The following is an 11,783-nucleotide window of genomic DNA, read 5'->3' on the forward strand; positions in this document are numbered from 1 at the left end:
CCACGTGTCCCAACCCGAGAGGAAGCCATGCTCACGTTGGCAGCAGCTGGACACGCCTCCAGCTTCCAGTAACCTCTGAGGGACCTCATATCCAGCCAACCCACTGTTCCTGAGTTTCAAGGTGGAGAGTGATCAGTGGGTCGTGTACAAAGACTAGCCCTGGCCCCCAATGCTGGTGACAGCTGTTCCAGCCGCATCCACTGGTGTTGGGGCCTCAGCTCTTACCTGTTTGGGGCCTGTGCACCCTGCATGACTTTTACTTCCAGAGTTGCTCCCTAGATACACCACAAAGGCCTCACTGCTGTTGTGACCTCACCTTCCTCAGCCTCCAGACCTGTCCTTACTGCACAGCACAGATGGGCTGCTACACCTGGCACAACTTCTGGTCAAGTGCAGCCCCGCTGGACCATGGCCTGGGTGTCCCCGGGGTCCTCGCCACCTCTGGCCCCTGTGCAGCCCAGTCAGCACTTGGGGAAAGCACAGACGTCACGCTGCTTTAGGAAAGCTGCCCACCATGTGCTTGCTCTGCACGTCTGTCTTCAGGGGGCATCCTGGCTGGACGGCAAAGCCAGCCTTGCAGTCACCAGGCTCACCCCTGGCATTTCAGTCTGCGACAGGACCCATCCCAACCAACAGCTGCCTTTTCTAGAAGCTGGAAACCTTGATTCAAATAACAAAATACAGTATTTCTCATGTGCCTTGCAATAATCCCTGTGCTTCGGAAGAATCCAAACTAGGGGTCATTCCTCATGTGACTTTACAATATCAGGAACACAGAGCACCAAAATATTGTCACGTTTTATTTATTTCAAGGCACTTTCCACCAGAAAGTGTAAAAAAGAAGAAATAAACTACCCTGGTAAAACATCACATTTTAACAAACATGAAAGTGAGATCCAAATGAGACGAAGTAGAAAAATCGATATACTTAATGTTCATTACCTTGAAATGCTTGCTGAAAAAAAAAGACTGCAAAAGGAGGAAACAGAAAAGTGCAAAGCTGCCCCTTTAAAGATTTCCAGCCCATGGGGAAGGAACCATACTCTCTATACACAGGGAAAGAACCCAACGGCACCATCTGAATTCTCCACATCTCACTGGCACCCAGCTCATATGGGTCTTCGCACTCACTGGTCAAGCCCCTCACTGACTAAATGATGAACAAGCCAGCAGCACTTCTCTTAAGCATTCGACACTTCCTACACGACAGACCCTCCACAGGTCCCCATAGTTTATGGATGATTCTTACCCAGTAGTATACATCTCAAACCCACTATTTTGAAAAATGTCAGACTGATTGTATGTTAATGATGCACATAAATTATCTTATATACACTAATAGTAAAGGATAGGAATATGCTGAATTACTTCGTGCTTTTCGAAAAGTATAATTTTACCTCGACTTCCCTAATATTTTTCTTCAGCTTCTGCTGTATTTAACTATCACCTGAAGATCAAAGGCTCCTTTCTCCCTACTTTTATTCCCAAATCTTAAGAGGAAATGATCATACAGAAAGGTCACATCTGAGTTGATGACTGAGACAGAGCTGAAGCTCATCACTTCCGGGGGTGAGCAAAGGACCCCTCCCAGTGCTCACAAGGCCCAAAGGGCAGCTCTAAGGGCCAGTCCAGGGCCTGATGGTCTCCTGATGATCTACAAAGACCTCAGTACTTTTGCCTTTGCTCTGTGACTGGGGAGGGAAAACTCTGCCTGAAGCTGTACCCACTGAAAACCAGTGACCTGCAGCCTCCAAGTGCAGCCGGAAGTGAGTGGGGAGAGGAGCTGAAGCCAGAGACCCTCCGGGACAAACACTGAGTGTGTGGGGATGTGACTGAGATGCCCCACAGCCGGAGCAGACCTGACCTCCCCGAAGACCTACCCAGCCGAGCACCAAGGCCAATGGACTCTCCAGATTCGTCTGCTGATGGCGTGCATCTCTGTGGAGCCCAGGTGCCAGCACAGCCCACCCTGTGGGAGGGATCAGATGAGAACTGAATCCCAGCCACACAGGTGCTCCCACCAGAGGATGTGTGGGGGTCACCAGCCCCAGGGAGCTCTGCACGCCAGGGCCCCTCCACCTCCACCAGCCTCACTGAGGGGTGGCAGCTCTGCACTGGCACCCTGGGCCACCTGCCCCAAACCCCAACACCCGAGCCTGCACTCAGGACTCACTGACGGCAGTGGGCAGACATGAGGGAACAGGAGCTGGACGTCTGCCAGACTGGCTGACAGAGTGAGAGGCAGAAGTGCGGGTCACAGAGCCCACTGCACCACAGCACATGCCTGGCACCATCACATGTCACCAGGAGCTGCCCCTTTCTGGCTGTAGGTACCAGAGTGTCACTATGGTCACCCTGGGGAAGACACCCCAAAAGCAAAAGTTGTGCTCAAGATGATGAACACTTCTGAGAGACCACTGTGGTCGTTCTTGAAATTAAGGAGAAACCTTTATTTTCAACAAAAGTGCCCAGGAGAGATGGTTCATTGATCCACTAGGAAAGAGTCTCTCACCACTTACAGCACCAAAATATATATTTAAAAAATTAAAAAACACACAGCCCGCCCCGCATACACACACGCACACACCCATCTCCCCCAAAGCCACACGACCCAGACCAAACAGGAAGACAACCAAACTTAGTGCCCTCGCACAAAAGAAGTCTTTGAATTGGGATTTACAAATTCATATAGTCTTTCCTATGAAAAAACAAGAATAAATCAAAAACCAAAGAGGGAAAGAAAACACTTCTACACGAAGGCTGGCCGAGATGTGGGAGGAGGACATACTGCCCTCCTGGATGCTGACAGAGCGAGACGGCCGTCAGTGCTGCCCAGTGCTCTGGGCGGGGCCTCGGGTGGGCTAGCGGCCCTAAGATGAGGCGCCTTCACGAGCTCAAGTGCCTAGAACGCTGAGCACAGGCCACTGGGCAGTCCTCGCCGGCCTTCCAGAAGAGACGGTATCTTGCACTGGGAGTTTTCCAGTGCTTAAAAGGGCCACTTTCCCTTTCAAAATGATGCTGGGTCAAAAACAAAACAAAACACACAAACAGTAAAAGAAGGGAGAAGAGAGTTCTCTGCTGCCGTAAAAATCTTCAGTCCCAGGTGGCGCCCGCGGGCCCAGGGCCATGCAGCGGGGCCCCACACAGACTACTTGGGCTCCTCAATCACGCCTTTGCTGAGGTCTGTCATTTTAGGGTATTTTACTTTCTTCTGGTCCAGCTCATTCTGAGCCCAAAGGAGTAATTTCAGCAACTTTGCCAGCTTGGGTGTTGACTCACGATTCTCATAATCTAGGACAGCTTGGTTTACTTCACTCCACACCTAGAAAATGGACAGCCAATAAAAACCACCTCACACACAGAGCACCTGCGAAAAGGATCCATTATAAGATGCATCTTATACATCTTCAAAACCATTTTTACATGAGAGGCTGGCTACTTATTTAAACAAACACGAAGCCTGTGACCGTCGGGTACTGTGGGGATGTAAAACACAGTCCTTGTCCAGAGGGGCACACGGTATGGTCAGCAGATGTCACATCCAGCCTGGGCATGAGGGAACTGGCAGGGAGGAGACACCAGTTCCACCCAACAAGCCCTAGGAGGACACCTGATGCAGACCCCAAGGACACCCTCCTTTCAGGGCAGTCAGGACAGAGGGGAGGGGACTGCGGTCGGGGAGCTGCCCTGCTGGTGGGAACACAGAGGCCATGACAGAGTGCCAAAGTATCCGACGCAAGTGTGGGATTTTCATCAAAAGATACTTGGAACATCTGTTCCTAAGAGTCTCCACACAGTAAGCCAGCTCAGATAAAAAAAAAAAAAACAAGCAAAGAGGCTGAACTATCGTTTAAGGGTCTCAACACCTTGGGCTCCTAGTATGTCACAAGTAAAGTGTGGGGCCCTCCCAGCAGTGTCCCGGTCACACCACACATACCACCCCATTTCTTTGGAAATCCTGCCCCGAATATCCATAGAGGGTGTGGACGGAAGCCCTCTGGAGCCCACCTTCTGCCTCTGCATCATGTTGAGCAGGTCTCCGAAGGGTGAGTCCTCAGGGTTGTCAAAGGCCAGCAGGGCCAGTGTGCGCTCCATCTCGGTCAGACACTCGCGGCTTTCCTCACCCTGCTCAGCCAGCTGGGTCTGTGCAAACTCCAGCGCTGCCTCTGTCTCCCGCTGGCGGATCAGCTCGATCAGGTGTTGTTGCTGGTTGGGGGCCAGGCAGACAGGGTGAACAACTTGCGCCCAGCCAGCGACACCCCCCACCGCAGGGCTGCACCTGCTTCTTATGAAAAGGGCCTCTCAGAGGACAGAGTTGTTGAGTACTCCAAGCTCCTGACTTTGCATTTTTAAAGCAAGAAACAGCTTCTGAGATACATGGCAGAGCAGCTAACAAACCCCTTCCCTCGTCAATTACAGCAATATTCTAATGAAATTCGCCTCGTTACCTCTCAATAACAGCAAACAGCTGTCCCCAAGCTTTTTGGAAAAGGGATCGGCTACCCACTCCAGTATTCTTGCCTGGGTAATTCCATGGACAGAGGAGCTTGGCGGGCTACAGTCCACAGGGTCACAAAGAGTTGGACATAACTGAGTGACTAACACATCCACTTGCCAAGCTTTTTGCCACCAAGGACCTGTTTCGTGGAAGACAATTTTTCCTCAGACTAGGGTAGGGCAGGGATGGTTTGGGATCACTCAAGCAACGTTACGTCTATTGTGTCTTTTATTTCTAATGTAATACTGCCTCTGACCTGATAGGAGGTATCGGTCTATGGCCCCAAAGTTGGGGATGGCTAACATGAAGAACCTTAATTCATCAAGTCCACAAGCAACTCACTTGCAGATGGAAGTAGAGATAGCGGTTTGTGTCCAGCAGCTCTGGGTGGAGGCTGTTGATGAGCGCAATGGCCTCCTGAATCTGGCCTTTCAGTATCATCTCGCGGATTTTGATTCGCTCGTCAAGTGTTTCTAGATCAACACTGGGTTCAATCCCAGATTCCATTCGAAACTTCTCTGCTGCCTCCTTAAAGCCCTCTGGAAAAGAAAACTACCTTCACTGCTTGGAAAATCGGCAAGATACCAACACCAGGGCTTTTTCTCTCTAGAAAGCCCATCCTCTGTGAGTGAAAACCTCTAGTAAGAACTGTACTTTCTTGGGATGTGGGATTAACACCTCTGCAACTTACCAGCTACACTTCCTTTCCTTCCACCTGCCCGCCCCCACCGCCCCCACGGCGGCTCCAACTTCCAGTCAGGGGAGGATGGGCTTTGAGGCCCCCGCACTGAGGTCCAGGCCTATGTGGAGAAGCTGCCAACCTGCTCCAGGGGCAGCATGGTGCCCTCCCACTGTGAATGAGTACACAGTTTCTTCAATCTCAGAGACTGATGGGGGCCGAGGCCACTGGGAACTCCAGGAAGGAGACTCACTTTCTGGAGACATGTGGGTTTTCTCACCTCTGCAGAGCGACCCTCTCCTCCACAGGGTCAGGAGGATGGGGTGTTATCACAGAGCACTTGCATTTCCTTCCACAGGCACAACCCCCCCCCCCCCCCCCGCCCCCGCCAACCCTTCTTTTGATTTGGACACACCTTCTGAAACAGTCTAGTATCATTTACCAAACTGGTCAGAAGAGATTAATTACTTGGACTTTAAATGTACTTTTGCACATTGTTAATGATGTAGATCAACTGCAAACATGTCAAAGGCTAAGAAATAGGTTTTTTCTTTAGGTCTCAGAGACCTGGAATCATGATTTCATCTCCAGAAGAGGACATCTCTTTAAAATGGTAGTTACAAGTTTGTTACAAGAGCACTGCGTTTCCGTGATGCCTGAATGCAACCTAACTTTCAGGACCCTCCAGTGGTAAAGTCCTGCTTGTGAGCCCAGAAAGGGAGAATGGTGCCCAAGAGGCAGCACCCGTAGCACAGCCCTCACCTGTGACCAAGTAGTTCATGATGAGACGGTTCATGTCTGCTCGTTGGACATGTAAGTTATTGAGCTTTTCCATCCACTCATCCTTTGTGATTTCATCGGGTTTTTCTGTGTAACTCATTCTGATTTATTTCTACAGGAAAAAGAAGTAATATTATAAGAATTGGTGAAGAATTCTCACAATTGTGATCATTCAGATATAAACACAGCGACCAGGAACCAAAGGGTAGAGACAGGGAAAATACTTAAACTGTGGAAAACAGCACATGCAGAGGGCCTGAGACTCAAACACAGGCTCAGGGACCAGAGAGAAGGTTGAGGGGTTCAGAAGGCAGGATGAACATGAGGAAGAGCCAGGAGTCTGAGGACCAGGAGGTCAAGAGGTCAGTCCAGGTCAGATGAAGGCCCTCCAGGCCCAGTAGCAATCTATTAATAGATGGACGCTCCTCTAAGCACAGGGTGGCATGGAGAGGTACAAGCTGAAGATTCATCTGCTATGATGTGTGTGCTCAAGACAAGCCATCTCGCACACTCTCCAGGCTGACAGAAATGAAGCAACCTGACAACACCAAGTGCTCACACAGACATGTGTGTGGTCTCTTAAGCCCCTTTACCCTGTGGTCAGAACGGACTGCACAGCAACACACTCAGCACCACTCTGCAAGGCTGTGCATATGTGCTCTGTTCCTAGCCGATGGCTCTTCTGCTAGCCAGGACCATAAAAAACAACCTACTGTGTCCCAGACACAGACAAGCCTGTGCTCAGAGTCACTGTTCAGGAATGGCAACACTGGAGACTGCCCACCCAGGAGTTAGTCAACAGCAGCAGGGACAAGCAAACAATGGTTCATAGGACTGTAGTCCCAGAGGACCAAAGCCCTGGGGCAGACTAGTTTCTGACTTCAGAATTGTTCAGGTTGTACAAAGACTATTTGGTACACGTATCACAAGACATCCTCCCAGGGGTCTGCAGCAGCACCCCATGATTGGACATGACTGCTTCAGTGAAACGCGTGAGGATCACACCCAGTGGAAGAGAAGTTACTAAATAGCTTTTGCGGGGTCAGGTTCTGCCATGAAATCAATTAAAAACAAGACCAAAAACTTTTGGTTTTCAAAGTTTTGTGGATTTTAGGGCCACTGACTGTATCAATGGAACAGAATTTACCAAAGCAGTTAAAATACATGAACAGGCCCACACAGGGGACTTAGAAACCAGCTGCATGAAGAGAACAAGTTGCAGCAGAGAACCAAGGGCAGCAGTTTTTTAAAGAACAAAAACAAAACAAGTTATACAATTTTTACTTAGTAGTAAATACATTCATAGCAAAACCCATTTGTTATTTTTTCAAGAGCATGAACCCTGAAACTCAGGAGGTGGTTACCACGGGAAGGGGGCCCTGGAAGTCTCAACAGGGGTGTCAGGATGGGTGGTGAGCCTACCCACTGTCCACTTCAGTTTTATCCTTTGTAACTGACATAGATATTGTGGATATTATTTCATATAAAGCAAAGCACATGCTCAATTTCCTCAATAAATAAAAGCAATTTAAAAGATGGCTCTGGTTTCCCAGTGGACATGGGATGACTGTGGGGTGGTGAGCACAAAGAGCTGAGCAGGAAGACCAGTGAGGAGCCACCCAAACAAGAGGACAGCAGTGGAAGAACCAAGAGCACAGCCCACAAGACTCTGTGGACTGAGCGAACGGGCCTTGCTGCTGGACCAAGCGGCAGAGTATAAAAGAAGATTCATGGACCATGGAGGGGTTTCAAGCTTGAGACCTTGGAGAATGGAGTCCCAGATGAGGAAAGACTGGGAGAAGAACAGGTCTGAGGAGTCGAGCGAGTTTGGGGTGACTATCAGACCCACAGTAGGAGAAGTCAAGCAGGCACCTGGATTACAGGTCCCCAGTTGGGCGACGGAAACATTAATTAGGGCAATGTCCACCACAAAATGACTGAAAGCCAAGAGTTCACCAGAGATCGCCCAGGGAGGCAATGTCTGTGGGGAAGCACAGGGGAGCAAGATAAAGTCCTCGGTCACGGGGGGATGCCATGCCCAACTCTGATCCGCCTTAGAGAACTTGTCTGAGACAAAACCAAGGGGCCGTTCCTCACACAAGGTCATTTCTCTAAGCTGCGGCCACTAGCGCAAACTCTCACTCATGGGCGACAGAGCAGTACTGAAAAGTTAACAACTTTGAAGAACCGACCCATTCTGTTTTGTGCAGGAAAAACTGAGCACTTAAACACCCCACAAACAGTACGGACGGCGAGGAACCCTTCGCCCCACGAGCAACGTCCTGTCTCGGCAGCTCAGTGTCTGCTTGAATGCGGTCCTGGTGCAAACAGTTGCCGCCGCAGACCTGTGCGACTTGTGGAGAAATATCACCTCCCAGCAGGCGTCGCCGCCCCTCAAAACACGCTCCATCAACAACAAACACCGAGTCCACGCCCGGACTCCGCTGCCTTAGGAAGAGGAGACAGTTGGACCTGTAAACTCTTGAGGGCGCCGCCTCCCCCGAGAACGCGGCCCGAGGACACCTGCTCGGACGTCCGAAACCGGCAGGCCCCCTGCACGGTCGGTCGGCGGGCGCAACCTCGCAGCCCGGTCAGCCTCCTCACCGGCCCGCCTCGATCCCTCCCTGGCCACGACCCCAGTCCGGCCCTCCGCCTCCCGGCCGCCGCACTCCGGCGGGGAAGCTAGGCCCGGCCGCCTGGGCCCTCCGCGGCCATCTTACCGTGCGGATCCCGCCTGCCGCGCTGCGCGGTCTCCGCGGCCGCTCGAAGGGCCGGGCGGGGCCGGGGGGAGGGAGGGGGAGGTGGCGGCGCAGGGGTCTGGGAGGCGGAGGCGGGGGCCGCGGCGGAGGCGGAGGCGGAGGCGGGGGCGGGGAACGGGAGGGCAGACACACCGGCGGCCGCCCCCTTAGCCACTTCCCGCGAGATCGCGAGATCGCGAGTCGGCAGCCAATCAAGTGCCTTCACGAGGGGGCGGGGGGCGGCGGCCGCCCGGAAACGCGGGACTCCAGCTTCCGTCCTTGCGCAGAACTCCCTTCACGGCGCCTTCGCTCTACGGATTGGCGCGAGAGTCAAAAGGCATCGGCTGGCTCTGGGTAAGATGGCCGCCGTGGAGGCGTCGTTGTAGGGTAACTTCGCGCCGAGACGGCGACATCTAGACTGAGGCGAAGGTTCCAGCGTCCTTTCCGTCGTTTGTGTAAGCCCGAGGGCATGAGGCGGGGAGGGGGTACAGGCGCCGGTGCTCCGCGCAGCCCCGAGGAGGGGACCTTCCCGACCCGGTGCCTGCCTTCGCGCAGGCCCGGGAGGAGCCGCCCGAGCGGGGACGGCGGGAGCTCTCGGTTCCGACGGTTGGGGTGGGCTCCGGGGCACGCGACCACGGTGGGGAGCGCACACCAGCCCGCTCCAGAACAAGTCTACAGGGCCAGACCTGCCCTCAGGGAACCTCCCAGGGGCCCGGCGGTCTTTCCCGCCGGTGGTTCAGAATCCGCGCTCAGGTTGGGCGGGGACAGCAGGCCTGTGCAGCTGGGGCTTCGAGGTACTGCGGCCGCTGCTCGAGCGGGAGCGTTTTTCTGCCCTGCGGCCGGGGTCGCGGAGGCGCAGGAAGACATTCACCGTGTTATTCGGTTATTATTGTGCGTCCACGGGAGAAGAGTACAGATTACGTCAGAGCAAGGTCTCGTTTTCCAGGTCAGTTCAGTTCTGTCGCTCAGTCGTATCCGACTCTTAGCGACCCGTGGACTGCAGCACGCCAGGCTTCCCTGTCTATCACCAACTCCGGAGCTTGCTCAAACTCCTGTCCGTCGAGTCGGTGATGCCATCCAACCATTTCATCCTCTGTCGTTCCCGTTTTCCAGTTGCTGGAGAGTCAATTTAAAAGATTTTAGAATGCTTCGGGAAGGAAATTAAGGGGAGCCCTTTATTCCATCCAAAGAATTCCAGTGTCTTCCTGTTAAAAGTCAGAGTTTAGATGGTTTCGTGTGATTGCGTGGAAATGCAGTGGGACTTGTTGCAGAAAGTAAGTGTAATTTGGTAAACAGATTAGACAAAGACGACTAATTGTGGATATTTCTCGTCATTGAATAGAGCTAAATCTGCAAGTCCAAAGCTTTGGCCCTAATCTATTTAAAATGCAAATACAGTGTATCTGCAATTATATCCTTTTCAAGCACTTAATCCTCTGAACAACTTTACACACCAGCTTTACAGTGGGCGAGGGGTGCAGATTTTTAAAATTTTTTTCAACGGTGCACAAGCACAAATCCGGTGCCCTAAAGAGCTAGGGTGTTCCAGCCTAAAGAAGGTTCAGCTGCGCCTTTTCTGCGGGTCATAGATTAATGGCCCCTCACCCCCAGAAGTCGTCTTGCTCCGCTTTAATTGTGTCCAGATACTGGCTTCCTGTTGCAACCCATACAGCAGGCAGGGTCATCTCTCTTGTCCCTGGCCCCCTCTTCACACCCACCAGCGACTCCCCAGTTGCCTGTGCAGAGTGAACATAGCTGAAAGCCAACCTCAGCACCCTGCCCTTCCTCTGGGCTCTCAGGAGATGGGTCTGTGTGCAGCACTCCTAGGCCAGTGCCTAGGAATGAGAACACCATCCCAACAAGCAGGGTGTCGTCCTCTGCTTTGTGTTCCTCTGGTCCCTAAACGATCCCTTTGTTGCCTTCAGCACACCGTTCCATGTCACTGATGCCTGATAGTGTCACAGTTCTCCACCAACATGTGACTTTCACAAGAGCTGAAACTTCTAGTACGTGGCAGGGGTTCCATAGATACCTGTTGAGAATGTGGAGGAACAGATGAGTGAGTGAGGGTGAAGACCTGCACTAAAAGCTGTCTCAGCAGAAATGGACAAAGGACGGGAAACAGCAGTCCAGGCGGAGTGAGAGCAGAGGAAGAAGTTGAGAATGGCACTGAATTACACAGATCAGCAGTCCCTTATTTAAAAAAATATTATTAATTTCTGGCTTCTTGAGGGTTTTCCCTAGTTGAGGTGTACAGGGTTTTCATTTCAGTGGCTTCTGTTCTTGCAGAGTGCAGGCTCTGTAGTGCACAGGCTTAGTTGCCCTGAGACATGCAGGATCTTCCCAGATCAGGAATTGAACTGGTGTCCCCTGCATTGGCAGGCAGATTCTTGGCATCTGAACCACCAGGGAAATTGAGCAGTTCTTTAAGGAGAGTTGTTAAGGTTTATTAGTTTTAAAGGAGCACGCAAGAATTATTTTAAAATGAAATGTGTTTTGAGAATAAAATACACAGTGCCTCCTTTAATCAAATCCTGGACTATTCAACAACCAGGTGTCAGGCACATTTTACAGAACTGCAGTGTTTTGGAGGGTGTTTCTGTCTTACTCTTAAACCCTCAAAGCATGAAGTCAAACCCCTGAATGCTGGAGCCTTGCTTTCCAGGGAATTTGGCAAATCAAACCCGTTTACTCAGGGTAAGGCATAAGCTGATAGGACATTGCTGCTCAGAATTGTTACGGGTTCTTGTTGTTGAGTTGTCCGACAGTTGTTGACCTCATGGACTGCAGCACGTCAGGCTCCTGTTCTCTACCATCTCCTAAAGTTTTCTCAAATTCCTGTCCTTTGAGTTGGTGATGCTGTCTAACCAGTAATGGCTAGATGTCCTTACCACTAGTGAGCAGTTAACTCCAAAAGGTCAAGTGCCATAGCCTTGACTTTAATCAGGGTCTTCTGCTCAGATTCATCCTGAAGCTGTTGAAAGGAGTAAGGAAGACTGTTTTTACGCTTTAGTTCCGCTGCATGTATCCAGATGAATTAGCTGAATGAAGACCCTGTGAAGCATGTGTCATGGGGTCTGAGGTGGTC

At 51.6% G+C, this 11,783-nt stretch overlaps 1 protein-coding gene across 2 annotated transcripts; it reads right to left on the reverse strand.

Moving 5' to 3' along the window:
* Positions 1–869: 869 nt before the first annotated feature.
* Positions 870–8,727, reverse strand: GID8 (GID complex subunit 8 homolog). Of its 2 annotated transcripts, none has more exons than XM_068987299.1 (5): positions 8,678–8,727; positions 5,940–6,069; positions 4,841–5,037; positions 4,009–4,206; positions 870–3,322 (listed from the first exon to the last, which is right to left on the reverse strand). In XM_068987299.1, the coding sequence occupies exons 2-5, from the start codon at positions 6,055–6,057 to the stop codon at positions 3,149–3,151; spliced, it is 687 nt and encodes a 228-aa protein (XP_068843400.1). In that variant the 5' UTR covers positions 6,058–6,069; positions 8,678–8,727; the 3' UTR covers positions 870–3,148. The 2 variants fall into 2 exon arrangements, with proteins under 2 accessions (XP_068843400.1, XP_068843401.1); XM_068987300.1 differs by lacking the exon at positions 8,678–8,727 and adding an exon at positions 8,430–8,543.
* Between the last annotated feature and the right edge of the window lie 3,056 nt (positions 8,728–11,783).

This window comes from Capricornis sumatraensis, chromosome 15, assembly GCF_032405125.1.
Source record: "Capricornis sumatraensis isolate serow.1 chromosome 15, serow.2, whole genome shotgun sequence".
Taxonomy (NCBI): Eukaryota; Metazoa; Chordata; class Mammalia; order Artiodactyla; family Bovidae; genus Capricornis; species Capricornis sumatraensis.

What these genes read in the sequence shown, in the direction of transcription:
- GID8 (XM_068987299.1), bottom strand. Translation starts at nt 6,057, where the DNA reads ATGAGTTACACAGAAAAACCCGATGAAATCACAAAGGATGAGTGGATG. An exon ending in ATCTCTACTTCCATCTGCAA is followed by an intron (nt 4,207 to 4,840) that starts GTGAGTTGCTTG and finishes GCCCCCAACCAG; the next exon opens with CAACAACACCTGATCGAGCT. An exon ending in ACATGATGCAGAGGCAGAAG is followed by an intron (nt 3,323 to 4,008) that starts GTGGGCTCCAGA and finishes TCCATTTTCTAG; the next exon opens with GTGTGGAGTGAAGTAAACCA.